The sequence below is a fragment of the Pteronotus mesoamericanus genome, unplaced genomic scaffold, assembly GCF_021234165.1.
Source record: "Pteronotus mesoamericanus isolate MK-2021 breed Mesoamerican mustached bat unplaced genomic scaffold, CSHL_Meso_final scaffold_118, whole genome shotgun sequence".
Taxonomy (NCBI): Eukaryota; Metazoa; Chordata; class Mammalia; order Chiroptera; family Mormoopidae; genus Pteronotus; species Pteronotus mesoamericanus.
In genome coordinates, this window is record NW_026555301.1 from 3,663,627 (window position 1) to 3,682,200 (window position 18,574).

The following is an 18,574-nucleotide window of genomic DNA, read 5'->3' on the forward strand; positions in this document are numbered from 1 at the left end:
GACTTTCCTGGTTTACCTACAGGTCTGGCCAAGGCCAGCCTCCTAATCAGTGACCGGAAAGATACTAATGCCTATTGTCACAGCCCATGGTAACAGCACCCCTTGGCCTGGACTTAAAAGACGGGGCGGTATGGGGCCATGGGCTTCTGCTGGGAAGATTCTGCACCTCACAGGACACACTAGTCCACTCCCAAGGTCCTCAGAGGGGTTCAAGCAGCCTGCACACCAGCCCAGTACCAGGGCTTCTGCTGTCACTTGTGTTTCAAATTACCAAAAGCTTGAGCATGTGGTTGACACTACTGCCAGAAAGTTTTCCAGGCAAAATATCTTTCTGAGGAGGAACTTGCACCTAGGGAGACCTTGGGATCCTGTACAAAATGAGGACCCAAACAAGCCTCAAGTGTCTTCTCTTACTGGCCTTCTTGGAAATAAAGGGGACTGAAAAACCAAAAGAACATGAGCAAATGGCTTATAAAAAGTTGGCTTTATTTGTTATGTGTTCACCTTATCTCAGTTATGCCATTTTGGCGACCACAGTGACAGTCCCTGGAAGCTTGAGTCAGCCCCCGTCCACTGTGGTCATTAACTACAGAGCATGAGCATCAGCCTCACAGGGCCCCACTGATGATTAACAGGTTTCAGGCAGGGCTGTGGGGGTCCCAATGAGGCCCAGCACTCCCCAGACCATAGCCCATGAGCCTGGGGACTGCCGCCCTGCCTTCCAGAGGCCACAGCTTTCCCATGGGAGGGGCTGAGCAGACTAAGTGCAGGGAAGGCATCAGGTCTCTCCACTCAAGACCGGGTCTGACAAGGCCACGGGTGATATGGTTGTACGCCCTGGATTGGGGGTGGACAGACCAGCCTGGCCTATCCTGTTTCTGTAGCTGATCTGCTGGGTGGTTTGAAACAGTTGCTTCCTGTCCCTTGGTCAGTCTGCTTTCTGGTTAACACTGGCAGTGAGGACTCCCAGGAGCCCTCTTGACCAGGTGTCAAGCTTGCCACTTCTACAGAATTATGACCATGTCTCTGTGCTTTGGAAGCCACTGTGTACCAACTACTGGTGGGAAATCTTTCCACAGGGCTGCACTTACCGTTGGTACTCCCTTCTTAGGACTGGGGCATCCTCTGGCAAGAATCCCTCAGGCTTGCAGTGCCCAACTCTGCTGTCCCTGCTGTCAAGCACTATCAGGCGCCTGTCCCCTGAGAGGGACCACCCTAAAGGTCTTAGAAAAGGTTCCAGTTCCTAAGATCTAGATCACCTTTTATTTCAAACTTATTTTACACATAATTATGAATCTTTTCATATCAAACATTAGAGCAACTTATGAAAAACACAAGCTCTCTGACCCTGACTGCATCAGAGCTCTAGGGCCTGCAACCTTCTCTTCTGGGGAAGTTGAGAGGAGATCGGTGGCATCTTGTCATTTACCTTACTTGCATGTGGTCCTAAGCACAATAAAAATAACTCCTGCAGAGGTCACTCTGCTATTAGTTCTGAAAAATACAAGTGGGAAGCTTTCAGTCTAGATGGTAGTGGCCTGTGAACACCAAGTAAGTCACTGTCTTTTCAAGTCTGAGCACCTGCCATGGTGCCTCCTTTTGCTAGGGCCGAGAGGGGAGTGAAGGATCCACGGGGTACTAGGTCCACTGACAACTGGAAGAACTGGACAGACATCACTTCAGGGGTCTTCAGGGGCACACAACGTTTGCCTAGCTTGGCCAGGCACAATTTTATAAAGCTAAAGTATCCCAACTTCACAAGCAGAAAAAAAGAGCAGAGAGCTTAAGAAGGTCTTCCAGGAAATTCATCCGTCTCTTTTAAAAGCAGCTCTGTCCTAAAGAAACTACTTTAAAAAGGAAAGACAACTGTGTCTTCCAGAGAACAAGTTTTAAGCAGATGTTTCTACTCCTAACAGTGAGGGGACATGCTAGTGAATCACCCACATGTACCAGAAAACACATGGTCTCCTCCCAGCCTCACACCCTGCTACTATAATAAAACCTAGTCCTTTCAACATTTGTGCTTCTAACCAGTAAGACATTCCCTTGTTGGGGAATAGGTGGGATGACTGCAGCCACCTATGGCACTGAGAAGGTGCAAAGGTTAAAACAAAGGTTACATGGACACATGAGGACAGTCCTTTATCCTTCTAACCTCTGGCCACCAGCTGAATAAAACCTCACTTCAACAGTCAGTTTGCCAATGCCAGAATAAAAAGCAAAATTTCAAATTGGAAATTTCTAGCACTTTACAAAGTGGAATGAAAGAATATGAAATTAAAAAAATACACATAGGTCCACATGCCACAGCAGCACCTCATGATGGATTCGTTGTTCCCGCTTCCTTGGCAATTCCAGAGCATGGCTCTTCCTGATCCAGGGGAGATATGGCTCAGAACAGAAGGGCCCCCATGCTGCCGACCTCGCTCTGCTCCTTTACAAAGATTTCAAAGTACTGGTAGATGATTGTGACTGCGAGCAGGATCCCAGTTCCAGATCCGATGGCACCCAGGAAGTCAGCCAGGACGGAGAGAGCCCCGATACATAGTCCCCCAAAGGCAGCGGCAGTGGGGATGTACCTGGAGAGCGGGAGACCGATCGGCAAGGGGTCACCTCCAGCATGGCCTGCCCCTGACTCAGGCCACCTGCCTGTAGGGCTGGACAGTCTGACATGCTTACCTCTGATTTAGAAACCTAACTCCTGTACAGGTCACTCTACTATCTCCTTGAAACGTCACCCTCTCACATACCTTAATGGTCTAGACTAGGGCTGCTGTCCAATAAGTGGCCATACAAGCCACATGTGGCTAGTGAAACGTGACTAGTCTAAGATGAGATATTACAGATGCCACAAGAGATTTCAAAAACAAGAACATAAAATATCTCCTGGTATTTCTTACATTAATTATAAATTTTACTTTTTTTAATGCGACTACTAGAAAATTTAGAATTTTGTATGTGGCTTACATTTTATTTCTCCTGAATCTAGAGAGGTTTCAGAGAGTTCTCATTAGGAGAAGGAACAAAATTTCCTACTGCCCCTGCTAGAGATAGGAAAAACAATCTGAAATTTACAATGCTGGTTTTCTTGTGGATACAAGGATCTTTTCTATCCTGTAACCAAGGATAAGATTTAATTAACCAGAAATCCCTAGGCCCCATCAAGATGCTCAAAGTGTAAGAAAACCACAAATAATAGAAAACCAGTGGGACCTAGGGCCAGCACTCACCGATTGAGTTCATGGACCATGGAAGTCTCTCGGTGGCCCCTCATCACCATCTGCTGCTCCTTCAGCTGCTTTGCAACCTGCATGATGCCCAAGGAGAAGACAATGTTCAATTTTAAGTTGGAAACTGAAAGCCGGGTAGATATTTCATGGTGGCACTAAACACTCACAGGTTTCCTTTTTCTGCATACTAACAATATTGTTTTTAATTTTTAAAAAATATTTTATTTATTTTTTAGAGAATGGGGAAGGAAGGGAGAAAGAGAGGGAGAGAGACATCAATGTGCGGTTGCCTCTCGTGCACCCCCATCCAGAGACCTGGCCCGCAACCCAAGCATGTGTCCTGACTGGGAATCAAAATGGTGACTCTTTGGTTCACAGGCCGGTGCTCAATCCACTAAGCTACACCAGCCAGGGCAGCTTACTAACAATATTTATATAGATAATTTAAAAACTGCAGCAAAGAAGTCATGTGACAAATTCTAGTTTTAGTTTGGCTCCAGCTCCCCAGGCAAACACTAATTACTAATTAGATTCCATTTACGTCCATACACTCTTTGACCTAAAGAGGAGGAAACGGCTGTGTGTGTTCACGGCCCGCTTTTCTAAGAAGAGATGACAAGTTGAGACCCCTTACACAAGTGACAGGTGAGAGCTACAGTTTCCTGGTTTAATTAAATTGTGACTCATACTTACATCTTTGGCAGAGGAGCCTGAGACCTCTATCCATGTTTTGGAGAAGAATGCACATGAGCCCAGCATGAACACTATGTACACAACTGCATGGACAGGGTCTTCTAGCACGGAGCCAAAAGATTCTGGAGGGGACAGGTAATAGCAAAGGCCACCAACTGGATAAGCACGTGCTGGACCCCCAGAAGATGTATCCTGGGAAGAAGACACAGAAAGCCTGTGAGTGCTATTTCATTATGCCTTAGCATAAGGACAAAAATAGTTCTGAGCAGACGAAAAGGAATGCAATTTTGTTCAAGTGTCCACAGTGCAGTGCAGTTTTCTTACTGAAAAGAAAATTTAATGTGCTGAATTTGTAAAAGGTGTGATTAAAAAGTAAAATGGTCACAAGCGAGTGCAAATGGATGCACACACCATGGCAATTAGCAACAGAACTGAAACTGATTTCTTCAACCAGCCATACTTACAGACCAAGTGCCCAGCAGGCTGACCAGCAGGTTGCCACTGAAGCGGGCTGACAACATCTGCGAGATGACATACAGGTTGGACACCAGGGCAGACTGCAGAATGATGGGGATGTTGGAGGTGTAGAAGAGCTTAATAGGGTAGGTGTTGTACTGGCCTCGGTAACGAGCCGACTTGATAGGCAGGTCTACTCGGAAGCCCTGAGAAGCCAAACAGAGTAAGGTGCTGTCAATGCCTCATTCCAGTGTCTGCACAGGCACAGCCCAGCTGGGGACTGCCAGGCCTACATTGACTTTAGAGCTCCTATGCCCGTTCCTGACCCACCACTGCACTTGGAGTCACGTTAACAGAGGGTTCCCAGAAAGATAGGCTTAAAAAATGCACCGAAGCCCAGCACAGTGAAATAACCCTGTTTTTGTCAAACAAAGTCCACCACTTTAAGTCTGCATCAATGTGGAATATACAAGATCTTGAAAGGCACATGACCAATTAAGTCCTAACAGTGGTTCTCTTTGGTAGTTATCTCTCCTATACTTGTACATTGGCCCCAAAACACGGTCACTATGGCCTCCACCTCAAACCCCAGGACAGCCCTTTATGATGTTTTAACTCATAAACAGAAAAGCTAAGCTTTTCTTAGAACACAGCCTCTCCCTCTGAAATCCTTGGAGAATAGAAATGTTTTCTTTTATTTTTACAAACTTGCAGTGTCTAGAACAGGACTCAGAATATAGAGGATTTAAAATAAATTTTTAATGATCTAGCCACAAATACCCACCAAGCTGATTGTGGCGCTACAGCTTATTAATGAGGCATGTGACTAGAAGTTTCAGCTGAAATATAGACCTTTCTGGTCCTCAAAAAAAGCACTTGGCTGGTATACAGTACCTTTCTACAAGCACTAAACTGTCTTCTTCCCTGCTATCCTTTCTTTTCAATAAATATCAGAATGCAAAATGGCTGATGAAAAAATACGAAGACTAATGCAACTACAGAAAAGCAACTGACAGCTCAGGTCTCTTATTCAGAAGTGACACAGACTAATAATTTGAAAGATAAAGAGCTTTCAAGAGGAAGGACCTTTTCTAAGATGACACTAACTACACTCTATAAACTTTGGGTAAGATAGCAATGAGGCTTGAGTTTGAGATTTTCCACTTCTCTTTACAACAATATTTATTTATTTATTTATTTATTTATTTATTTATTTATTTATTGAGAGAGGGAAAGGGAGGGAGAAAGACATCAACGTGTGGTTGCCTCTCGTGTGCCCCCTACTGGGGACCTGGCCCACAACCCAGGCACATGCCCTGACTTGGAATTGAACCAGGGACCCTTGGTTCACAGGTCGGCACTCAAACAATCCACTTAGTCACACCAGCTGGTGCAGAGATTTTTTCACTTCTCTTGAACAAAGACTTAAAGACAGATCTTCTTTATCTGCTGCTAGGCCCAACCCAAAGGAGCATAATTTCAGAAATGTTACATCTGCCTCAGTTTTGTTTAGTTCAGGGAGGTCCCCATGACTCAACTGAACACACATATCCAGCTCCCATGGAAACTTGCTCCTTTCGAATGCCATCCCACCACTTCAATACTATATGATGATGTACACCACCCCTGGGGTGTGGGTGGGGGTGTATACACCAAGGTATTCCAAAACTTAAATGTGGACCATCAGAGCTCCCCATGGTGGGTCTGGACATACCTGGAAATAGATGACCACTGCAAAGACAAAGACGGTGGCAATCAGATTCATGAGGTTGGGGAGGTTCTGGCGGTAGAAAGCCTCTCGAAGGGCTCGGACCTTGTCAGTGCGCGTGGCCAGCAGATGAAATAGTGCAATGATGGCACCTTCAAATTCCATCCCTGTTGGTGAAGGAGGGGACACATGTGGTAAAGAGACAAACAGCTTCTTAGTGGCCAAAGAGAAAAACAGAATTCCTTTTAAGATTCATAGTGTCTAATCCTATAACCACAGGGGTACAGAGGTGTTTTCTCATCCCTCATTTCTATTTCTTCTGTAGAGATTTCAACCTGCAGAAACAGGTTCTACCTTTTTTGAGTTAACTCATTTTGTTGGCATGCATGTCAATGGCCAACAGATGTGTGGAATGATCGTCAATTATAAAATCATAAAAGCAGGATCTGCTGTACTCCAGCTGAAGGGGTCCTACACTGAAGAGCAGGCTCACAGCTACTTCATCCATTTCCCTGGAAAACCCCAAGGCAGTAGAGCATCCCCAGCTCTGATGTGCAGGTTGCCTCTGACAAGATGGGGGCTTGACTTCTCTGCTCTTTACATTGAGGATCAAGCATGAAGGATAACATGCATGCCCACCACAAGGCCTGGTCCAGTCAGAGTATACACCCATATGAAACAGTGCTAAACATAGCCAGGAAAACACAGCCAGGAAGCAGAGCAGCTTAACTGAGGGACTGAAGGAATCAAGAACAAGAGTGGGTGCCAGACCTGAGGATTAGGCAGCAGAGGCAAATGAGAAGAAGCTGGGAGCACACGGCATTAGTACGGCCTAGAAGTCTTATGAATTTTCAAGAAATTACTAAAGTTAAAAAAAAAATCCCAAAAAATCTCAGCTAAAGTAAGAAATAGAGGCACTGCATTACTTTGTATCCTTCCAGGATAGTGTCACTATCCCACAACAAAAGTTTGGCCTCATACAGGGAGCCAGTGCTATGTTCAGAGCTGTGTTCTGTGGGCAGGTGGGAGGTCCTGGTATCACTACTGTGAAGTGCACCATATGTACAGCCCTGTGAGGGCACTTTCCTCAAGTTTCTAACACATGATGGTGGAACTACTTGCTGCTTCTCCCCTTGGCTGTTCCTGGACCATTAGGATATACCGGCATCACTGCTGATCCCTTTTGAAGCCTCCGGGATGGGGCTTCTGTGGAAGCACTCTATCCTAATTACCAGCGCTTCTTCAGTTCCCATCCTCCCTTCCTTTTGGTCAGGTTAAACAAGCATTGGCCTGTTTATAACCAATGGACAGAATTCAGGGATCTTAAAGCTGGAGCCAAGACAAAGACTTATTTCATAGAGGATGACACCCAGGTTGCCCAGAAAGGAAGAGGAACTTGTTCACGCTCTGCCAGCTCTCAACATTCCCCTGTTACCTCTGTGATCTCAGCTAACTACTCTCCTCGTTCATTCTGTCACAGCAACATACACTGACCTTGAACACAACAGGTACATTTCTACTTCAGGGCCTTGGACCTGCTGGTTCCCCCCAAATAAAACATTCTTCTCCCAGTCACAGGGCTCCCTTCCTTCTTCAGGACTTAAATTACCCACCCTAAGTCTATACATCACTCTTGGCATTCCCAGCTTCTTCCTCTGTCTTGTTCTCCTCAGTACTGCGGTAACACCTGACATACACATAACCCATGGTTTATCTACTTTGTATTTCCAGTGCCTAGAACAGTGCCTGGCCCTTAATAGGCACCTGATAAATATTTGTTGAATGAAAGGCAATGCCAGGTTTAGGCTCTAGCTCTATTTTTTAACAAAATTTTTTTCTGGAAATTCACTACCTGCAGAATCTCTGGCAACAAGGAAGTGTTTTACTTCACGTGGCCGTAGAATCACCCTGCCTGGTGGCACCTTTTCTCCAGGCAGTTCTCAAACATTGCCAGCTGGCATCATGACACTGCATTCTCTGTCTTCCACTCCAGTCTGGGGTGAATTCTTGCATCCAGACTCGTTTCCATGCCTCACTGGTCTGCTCCTGAGCAGAAGTGGCTGCTTGGCTCTATGTTAGCTCCATCCTGGCATCACTTTCTCCTAACTCAGGCTGTCCCCCAGGCCAATTATAGTATGATCTTGCCATATACCTAACTCCTATCCTTTATCTTCCTGCTTTTCACACCCATTCCTGAAAAGACCTGCTTTCTGCCCCAAGTCTAGCCATTTGCCTTGGATTTCCTACAGTTCCAGGAAGTGCCCAGGGAGGAATCAAATTTCATTTTGCCCACTCTTCTCTGACATTCCCTACCTTAAGCTACCCTTTTTCCTTTGCAATCTGTTTGGCACTTATGGTCTTCATGTGCCCAGGGACCTAGTTTCAGTCTCACTGAGATTATGTGGTCTTTGGAGCCAAGGACTCTGTCTCCAGCATTCAGGTCAAAGAAAACACTCAAATGTGCATGAATATTTATTTATCAAAGGATTCTTACAAGTAAATAACATGTTTAATGATAAAAAATGCTGACTGCCTTTCCTAAGAAATCATATTTCTCTGTATGTTTAGAAATTACTAAAAACATCTTTGAAACAAGATGTCTTTGGTACTCTTTGTGGATACAGCATAGAATACTACCATTTTATAGGGATCTACTATGGGCTGGGCATCATGTCACTTCATGTTATTTCTCATTTCATCCTGGCAAATGAGGCTCAGAGGTCGAGGGATTTGCCCAAAGCCACTTACATAGTACTACTAAGAACAGCAAGGAGATGAATTCCAAGTTCAGGTCTCTTTCACAAAGCTGTCCCTTGCATGACTAAGGATGTTGGTTCAGTAATTTCATTTTTAGAAACATAATCATTGAAAAAATAAAAAAGGAACATATTCATTGAGAAATACTGCCAAAATACATAAACATGAACGTATGGGGCTGTTCACTGTTTCTTTTGTAGCAACAACTGAAACTAGAAATGTCCTACAAGTCCATCAAAAGACTGGTTAAAGAAATGCTGCATCATACTTGCTGTGAAGTCCATACTGTGCTAGGAAGAATGAGGCAGGATTCTGTACTTTGGCATGGCAAATGTCTGTGAAATACTCTGATGTAGTAGAATATGTAGGTTATGTATCATTATAAGCAGAAGCCTGTCTGTGTTTAAGAAAATTTTGCAGATGTACACAGAAAAATAATAAGTAATGTACCTAAAATGGAGGTGATTTTTTCCTTGGAACGGGGGAATTTTCATCTTCTGCTTTGCACATGTTAATACTTTTTACCACCTCCTGCCCCCAGAAAGCCCAGGGCCCTTACCTCGGCCAGTGTTGACAGTGGTGGGGCTGAATGCTTTCCATACGATGGTTTCACAGATGTTAGTGGCAATAAAGAGGGAGATACCAGAGCCCAGGCCATATCCTTTTTGTAGAAGTTCATCCAAAAGTAGGACAATTAAGCCAGCGACAAAGAGCTATTAAAAAAAAAAAAAAAAAGTAAAAAAACCTAGGTAGACTTCATTCCTTCTCCTCACAGGCATAACTCTTCTGTTCTTTAGTAAAGGGCTTCTCTGATATAAATACTAAAGACTGAGTAGACAATGGAGAGCAAACCCTTCTTCTGGTGAGTTTAAAAGAGCCAACATAGGTGGTTTGGCTCCTTTAAGTAAGTTTCTTTTATGTGTCGTTCAGGTTTTTATTTGGAAAGTCTAAGTGAGTATGAGGAGCTACTCAGAAGGGGGAAATGTTAGCATAACAATTACCTGAATGGTGATTAACAGGCAGATTCCAGCACCCATTTCAGAAGGGTCCCCATACATTCCCGTCATCACATACACAATAGACTGGCCAATGGTAATGATCATGCCAAATACTAGAAATCAAAAGAAAACTATGTTCTCAAAGTGGGAAATTACACAGTTATGCAGCAAATAGTTATTAAACACCTACTCTGTGCAAGGCACCAAGAAGAACAAAAATGAAGAATACTAATACTTCCTCCAAGGAGCTTGGTCTAAGAAACACCCAATAGTCATATCATCAAAGTATACGATAACTCAATGCCTGTTAACAAAAGATGAGCTCCTTAATTTCACCTCCAAAGTGCACTTTCCTTTCAGTGATGGGGAGAGGAAAAGATTTGAAATATGACAAATCTGGTTTTTATGGAAGACAAATCAGGGAGCAGTATCTACTGAAGACAGCATCCAAGCTCAGATCAAGTTGCTTGGGTTCTGGAGAGCTCCTGAGTTGAACTACAGGCTTGGGCCACCTCTACCGGGTCCAGAACACAGATGTTTAATTTTGGAATAAACGGATCATTTCCCAGTTCATATGTAATTTTTATTTTTATAGAAAAAAGTCCCTCATGATGGCATCGATATAGTAACTTGTCCCATTTCCTCTGCCACAATGCTCTTGGCCTGATAGCTTTTCTTTTTTGTAGACTGTTTTTGTTTTTTATATCATTATATTCAATACTGTATTGTTGGCATAATGGAATCAACACATTTTTACTCATTCCGCAATACTAGGTGAATCTCTAAGTATGAGTTTGAGCTTCAAGTTCAGCTTTTCTGGTTAGTTTGTCAAACCTAATAAAATAAAATTGTACTTCAGATTGCCCATGAAATATAGTCCCTATTTGACTTTTAAAAAATTGCTCAGTGACACTGAATTCTCAAACCAGAAGAAATTTAAAAAGTTGTCAATATGAAAGAAAAAACAATTTGTGCTTTTGAAAAATAATTCATGTATATGTTTTAAAATCCTGATTTGTGTCTGAAACTTCCAAGTTTAAATCAGATTAATCTTTTTTGCTCAATTATTTAACCTACTAACTTAAACAGATTTTTTCCACATGCTGGTTGTAGAAGAAAATTATGGCTGGGTAGAAAACTCCATCACTTCCTAATTAATATATTTCAGTTCAGTCAGAGGCTGACATGGATCATTTTGATGACTGGTCATTGTTACCAGTAACACTTATTTGCTGTGAGGCAAATATTATTATTCCTGTTTTTACAGATGAAGAAACTGAGTAGAGCTGTCATCTAACTTTGTCCAAAGTCACAAAGCTAGTAAATAGAGCTGGGTTAGAGGATCACCTTTCCCCTAAGTTGAATCTTTTTAAACTCCCAGAAGAAAAACAACACCAGCCCAAACCTATTATGTGCCAGTACTGAGGAATGTTTCACAACTATTATTCCACTGAATTCTTACATCTCTGAAGTACATATCATCTTCTTGTAAGTAGTAAGGACATGTGGCTAGTGGAGGGAGACCTCTGAGCCCTGCTCCTTCCACTCAGTGATGGAGCCTTTGGGGCAAGGGACATACTCCCCGCTGCCTTGTCCAGCCCATCCAAGTACCTTGTACCATTGTTCTTCCAAAAGTTCACACACACACTCTCTCTACTATTTATAACTTCATAACTGGAAAAGAAAGGATCTTCTTGTCAAATTCAAGAATTAGCACCTCTAAAACAGAATAATCTACCTACCTATGTATATGCTCCAATAAAAGACTTTCCCTTCCCAACGAGTTTCTATACCCAAATTGGCAGTTTTGGTAACTTATCAGCTGGCTTAGTTCTTTGCTGGGAACAGCATTATGCTCAGGCAGAGAACACTGTGGCTTGTAAGTTTTGGGCATTCACAGCTTTTAAACAGTCTCTCACAGTTCTTGTTTAGATTGCCTGTAACATTTTTGGTAAAGATGAAATATTCTGGGTATAGAACTGAATCAATAGTTGTTTGTTCTTTCCATTGTTTCACCATTTCCCCAACCAGGCCCACATTATAACAAAAACAATCCTACCTATCTCCCTTACCAACCCATCCTGAATAATATATCAATAAGAACTAAAAACTATTGTACATCCATGCTATGCTATGAAAATGCTGTTAATACTATTGGGAATAGTATTGCAGGTTGTCGAGATGCTCTTTGAAACTCTACAATATCTTTTTGCTCTGCACACACCAATAGAAGGCCCTTTGCTTTTCTCAGCAAAGTACAGAATAGGTCGCTTGAAACGCTTATCCTCCTTCCCCTCCATTGGGATGGATGTGCAAACTATATTACATGGAATGTCTTCAAAGCCTGTTGTAGGGTACAGAAACTATACTGGTTCTTCAAAGGACATCTTCTCAAGCCATCTCTATGCTGTTAGGACAAGTTAAGTGTTAAGTGTTACCAGTAACACTTATTTGCTGTGAGGCAAATATCATTATTCCCATTTTTACAGATGAAGAAACTGAGTAGAGCTGTCTGAGTAGAACTCCTTCCCCTCCCCATTTGAAACCCACATTCAGATGAGACGGGGGCTGGTACCCAAAGAGTTAATCCTTGTCATCTTTTTTGCTATCATCTTCTGAGGGCAAGGAATGCCATGTCAGCCTTTCCTCATAGAAGGATATGAAAACATGGGGGCATTTAACACTGGCTTCCTTGGCAGGGACCAGGTCAGCCTCATCAAAGTTTCCCCATTTCATCAGAAACGTGAGTTCCCTACTGGATTCTGTAGCTCTAATAATCCATTCCAGCTCCAAACCCTGGGCAAAGCCTCATGGCTGTTCTGACTCTTCTTCTGTGGTTTGCTCTCCTCTTCCTATTTTCAGAATCAGAGTCAGCTTTGCACTTGCCTCCCTCTGATTTATCTGCTCTTATGTGCTGTTTTCTGTGACAGCAGAAGCTCAGCAATGAGGTCAGGACAACCCAGGTTCTCTTCAGGTTCCAATGTGTTGTTCTCATCTGAGAACATCTTCTACTTTAGGAGTTACTCTACTTTGCCCTTTACCACTCCACAGTTGAGAACTTTTTCCACCACATATTCTCTCCTTCCTCTTTTAGCACCACTTACACTTTCTTCTTGTTTTATTTTTTCCCCCATAGCACCCACCAGAGTTCTAGTATAAAGAGGGACGCAGCTCAGAGCAGTGCCCAAGAGCATGAGAGGAATTGCTGCCATGCTACTGGCATATTGTGTTGGGCTGGATGGAAAAGTAGTGCGCAGAAAAACAACAGGCCAGGTGACCACAGTCGAGGCCCTCACTGAAGTGGTATACCACAGGTCCCGGCCAAAGGACCCCTGCACGGAGAAGTACTTTCATGCTAACACAGGCCTTGGAGCACCTGCAGGATTGGTGGGCCAAGGAAGTTACACTGTACAAAGCAAAAATTCTTCTGATGACCAAAACTTTATAGCAAATTCAAATTTTTAACTACAGAAACTCAAAATCTCACTTACACTTTTGGGCTCCATTGAAGAGGGCTCGGTCTTTCGGAGTGTCACCAACTTCAATTATTTTGGCGCCAGCCAAGAGCTGCATGATGAGGCCGGAGGTGACAATGGGAGAGATACCCAGCTCCATCAGTGTGCCTGAGGACAGGAGAGGCAAAATACAGTCCATATTAGCTTGGAAAAGCAACACATTATTAAGAAAAACGAATAAGCACAATCTGACTGTGTACTCCTTATACAAAATCCAGTGTGCTTCAGTTTGTTAGCAGCATTTAATTTAGAGACTAACCCCCCAAAAATCAATGTTCACGGTATAATTCAATTCATTCTGTTCAGTCTCCCAGGTGACATCTTACTTCTGTTTTGGATGTCATATGGCTTTTAAACAGAGAGCTGCATTTAAATTCACCATAAACAGATTCATTCTGGTTTTGCAGAGATAAGAAATGTTTGTCTCTTCATCAGTTAATAAAAAGGCTAACATTAGAATATTTTCCAGAGTTTGAAAAGGAAGCCTGTATAATTGTATGTGGTCGTGAATAAATACTTCCATTATGCTAACATACTTCCAATTGATGGGAAACTTAATTTGAACTGTATTTAAAACATAAGTTAATCAAAAGCAGTACTGATATAAAAATTCAAAATCCTTTCCCCTTAGGTAATTAGAGTATATAACACACTGTTATATATTGACACATACATGTAACCTATAGATATGAAAAAGATGCAACTGAGAAACAAATTATATATTCTAATGGTTATCACAGTATGAGAAAAGATGGGAAATATTATTTCATTGTTTAAAAAGCATTCTAGTTTTTCTATTTTTTTTTATTTTCTATGACATAGACTTAATCTTGTTATTACAGGTTTTCTGTAACTGCATTCACATGCAATTCTGAACATGATATACCTTGGTGCTGAATTTGTCATTTACTAAGGCTATTCAGTACAGCACACTAACATTCTTCCCAAATACACTCTGAACTCCACATAAAGCTAAAGCCTGTAATTTAACTAAAGGAGGTGCATCAAGCCTACATTGGACAGAAAGAGGTACAGAGAGCCAGAGTTTTACCTCTATTAGAGGCTAAAATCACTCTTATCCAATAGAAAGGGTCGGCAGAATCTGAAGACATGATACCAAAGAGGGGGATCTGGAAAAAAGCAGAGAGAAAAGGAGTCAGCACACCTTTTCCAGCCCTTTCTGACCCCCACCTCCACATGAGAACAGGAAACCTGTGCTTACCTGACAGCATACCAAGAAAATAAAGAGAGTGATAGCAGTCCACAGCACTTTCTCCTTAAATTGAATCTATGTAGAAGAGAATGGTTTAAGGCAATAAATTATTTTCATAAGCAAATTAATAGAAATGGACTCAGATCAGACCCCTTTGCCTGTTCACCAGAAATGTAAATCTTGAACACTTCAAACCATGTACCAAAATAAAAGAATATGCATTGCAGGCTTTCTATGTACAAGGCACATATGCAAAGACCTTCATATATGCATCATGTCATATGATCCTTGTTCTACATAGCATTATTATTTTTATTTTACAATGAGAAAACAGAATCTTAGAAGAGACAAGTATTTTGTCCGAAATCCCGTAGATGAAGTGAGTTTGAGTCCAAAGCATGTGCTCTTAACCACTAGCATTAACAGTTTAGGATCAGATCCAAAATCAAAGAATGTTATGATAGAAAAAGATTCTTAAACCAGACAAGTCCTTACAACATATGAGCCATCACCATTCATTTGAAAGGGTTTTGTAACTGACAAAATCTTATTCTGGAATCAGCTAATTTGGAATTTGTGATTGTTTAATATGTAGTATATTTTTCTATTATTTAAGGGTAAAACAATGTATAATCAGGAACAATGTGGGAGGGAGGGCAGGGAGAATTGCAAGTTTAACATACTCCCTAATAGTAATATTTGTCTAAGACTTTTCACTTCTCTTCAGATATGTATGTAAGATAGGTTACACTTCAAAATCATTTTACAGATGACTAATAAGAATTATTAGAAAGTTTAGATGCCCTGTCCAAATCCTCTCTGGTACTAAGCAGTAGAGTGGGAATTCTTCTGGGTCTTCTGTCTCTAAAACTCAGCATCTTCATTAGTACTTGCTGCCTACACTGCAATAAAAAACACAGTAATATTGTGCAGACTAAGGATTTTTATGTGGAAATGCCCTGAGAGTGACAGTATTAAGTGAACAAAACTGTGTTCTTAAAATACTCTTTAATTTGAGTGGTAGAGAAGTCTAAGCAAGCTTGCTCAAGCCAGAGTCCTGGCTCTCTGCTCAGAAGTTCTAGTCTCTGTGTACCACTTTAGGCCACCAATACACAACCATAAAAAGGTGGTGCTAATTCCATGTTCAGCTATTCCCTGTGAAGTTTAGTGAATTGACAGAACTCTTCCTGCTCTTGAGAATGCTCCTCTTTCCATCTGTCATCACATCACACCAAGGAATTAGGTGGCCAAGGGAAGGCTAACCAGTAACATAACAGGTTTGTACTGAAATAATTCTTTACAGGAAAAAAAGAGGACAATTTTTATAAGGCTCCTCACTTGTTAGTAACCTAGTCTCTCCTGGATGCAGCCAAATTCAACAGCAAAACATCAAAAGCTGTATCCATGTCTTGTATAAGTCTACCTTCTAAAGATTTCCTAAATCCATCCTTATTTCCTAGCCCATCCCATAATTCAACCTCTAATGCAAAAGCCTCTAAACTGCTCTATCCCTCTACCCCACTTCCAAAGCAATTTTCTAATTTGTCTGGCTCTTATTGCTCTCCACCTACCCTTTACATTCTTATCAATACTGAACTATACCTAACATTTTCTAGCCTGCTTGTCTTCAGTGCCTCTTTGCACATTATATATTCCTTCTGCCTGGAGTTCCTTTCCCTTACTTCAACAAAATTTCTATTCTTCCTTCAAAACCACCATCAGACATCATATCTTCCAGAGTTAATCTCTTCTGAAGCCACTGCTATACCCTGCACATATTTTTACTGTTCCATCTATTACACTTAAGCTACAAGGCTGATATCACACAGCTGGTAAGAGGTTAAATAAAGGGTGGGTCCCCGGCTTGCCTGCCTCTAGAGCATACAGGCCGTTTCTACTATGCTGGGGGTAGGGCAGGGAAAAGCTATGCATATTAGCCCATCAAAGGCAGTGATGTGGGGTACTTACACAATATAAAAGTTTTATGTCCAAAAAAAGAAAAGGATGCTACAAGATTCCAAGCGTCCATGTTGATGTCAAGTACATATATGTGAATGCATAAACAATACTCTGAGAAGGATGTTAAAACAAAATATATTACTATTCTTTAAGAACCTAGTGAAACTTTTCTTCATTGTCTGATAGCTTTACTTTGGCAACACTCACTATATTGGCCTGTATCTACATAGCAGCAGAAATTGTGACAAAGATTCAATATAAGTCTACATTTCTATATTTCCATGTTTTAATGTGCCTGCTGTAAAAAAAAAAAGGGGGGGTGAGGTTTACAAAATGTCTTTCTCTTAGCTAATTTGGCTGCCTACATAAAGGGTAGAAACTCATTTGTACAGAATAAAGTGACTGCTCTTAGCTCCTTTTAGCAGCTGGCTACAAAGAGCACCTCCTATAAAAATCCAACTCATGATCTGCTCCAGTTGGAGGTGAAGATGGAAGGGTAACTCAACTGAGTATCCTGAGGCTTTTGAGGCCTCGTTCATTCACTGCCATAATAAATTTTTGGGACAGAGCAAACTTGAGACTTTGTTCACTGGAGTAACATCCACAAAAGATGTCCCGAATAAAGCAAAATGATTTATATGGAAATGCCCACACAAGAAGGTCACCTTTCGACAAAGCTAAGGAGTACACACAGCTATACTCTAGGAAAAAGAGAAAGGAGACAAGAGTTTCCATTGGCGTGTTAAAGCCATTTTTAATTGTACTGGAAACATCAAGCGCCCAGAGTTTCACGAAGCCTTCTCTGACGGCGATTTGGGGAACTCACCTTTCTTTCCGGCTTCTGAATTTCCGGCAGGATGACACAGAAGGGCTTGATAACTTCCAGAAATTTGACTTGGATGGGAGAAACAAAAGAAGAATTAGGGCTCGAAGAACCTTTCGCGCTACCTGGGCAAGCCTGCCCAGGCTGTGTTCGGGCAAGGGGCAGGGGAGCAGGCGGAGTACTGGAACGCTTGCGGATCCCGAGGAGGGCCTGGGACCCGGACAGGCCTGGAGAGCGGGCACCTGCCCGGACCGGTGTGGGGAAGGGGGAATGTGATCCACTCCGGCGGAGCCAGGGCTGCCCCGAGGGACTCACTTGCCATGGCTGTGGCTGCTCGGGCTCTGGGTCCTGCTTCGGCTCCACTCCGCTCCGCGTGAGGCGACGCTGGCCGCGGACCAGCTTGCAAAGAGGCGCAGCACCTCCGCCGAGAGACACGTCAGTGATCGCGCTGGGGTAAGCGGGGCGGGGCGGAAGCCGGACCGGTGCAGGCCGTAGGCCGCTTCCGCTTCCTGCCACGCGCTGAAGACTGGCCCCGATGCCACACTGCCTACGAGGAGACCATAACTCCCGTCATGCAGCGGGGCTCCCGAAGCCTGTTCGTTAGAGGGAGCTCAGCGGGCTGGGCGGCGCGGTGGAGAGTGGGTCTGTGTGTCTGAGCTGATTTGGCAACGCCACAGCGCTTGGGGCTTGTTGTATCTCAGGAGGTGGAAGCGGTGCTGGCTGGCGGGAAAACTGGCACCAATGATAGATGCCGCCTGCGCCCTCAGCTCTGCGAGCGGGGCGGAGTCCCCGGCCACTTCACTCCTTTTACTGCATTTAAAACATTGAATAGACTGCTCCTTTGAGCAGGCTTTGTTCCAGCGTCGACCAAAGTGCCGGTACATAGTAGGAGCTCAGCTCGTGGGACGGACACACTCATTAGTTGTGTTATTCAGCCTGTCCTGGGCCCCGGAAATAACACCTGCCTAGCCTCTCCCTTCTGAGGACAAATGGGATGAGTGCATGGAGAGGTAGACGGTCAGAAGAGCTGGGGCTACTAAGGAAATAGTCTGGACCGCTAGGAAATCCCGGAAGGCACCCTGGAATAGGTTAGTCACTTTTGTACCTAACCCAGACGGATTCCGGCAAGAAGAAATGAGGAAGTAGGGTGCTCCAGGTTGAGGAATTCGTTGTGAGGGAGACGTGGCTGTGTGACAGTTTAAGATCTATAAGTAAAGACGAC

General features: G+C 43.1%; 1 protein-coding gene and 1 pseudogene across 1 annotated transcript; both read right to left on the minus strand.

The window, feature by feature from the left end:
* Positions 1-446: 446 nt before the first annotated feature.
* SEC61A1 (SEC61 translocon subunit alpha 1) lies at positions 447-17,815 on the minus strand. Its single transcript, XM_054587489.1, has 12 exons — positions 17,668-17,815; positions 17,356-17,423; positions 14,580-14,645; positions 14,409-14,487; positions 13,334-13,465; positions 9,846-9,955; positions 9,404-9,557; positions 6,094-6,254; positions 4,388-4,585; positions 3,924-4,115; positions 3,231-3,307; positions 447-2,579 (listed from the first exon to the last, which is right to left on the minus strand). Exons 1-12 carry the CDS (start codon positions 17,672-17,674, stop codon positions 2,393-2,395), a joined length of 1,431 nt encoding a protein of 476 aa, XP_054443464.1. The 5' UTR covers positions 17,675-17,815; the 3' UTR covers positions 447-2,392.
* Positions 12,251-13,023, minus strand: LOC129081811 (chromobox protein homolog 1-like; annotated as a pseudogene).
* Positions 17,816-18,574: the final 759 nt, after the last annotated feature.

Excerpts from the sequence above, each read along its gene's own strand:
- SEC61A1 (XM_054587489.1), bottom strand. Across the intron at positions 9,956-13,333 it reads CTTCAATGGAGCCCAAAAGT|TATTTGGCATGATCATTACC; the intron begins GTAAGTGAGATT and ends TTTGATTTCTAG. Across the intron at positions 6,255-9,403 it reads CACTGTCAACACTGGCCGAG|GGATGGAATTTGAAGGTGCC; the intron begins GTAAGGGCCCTG and ends CTTCACCAACAG.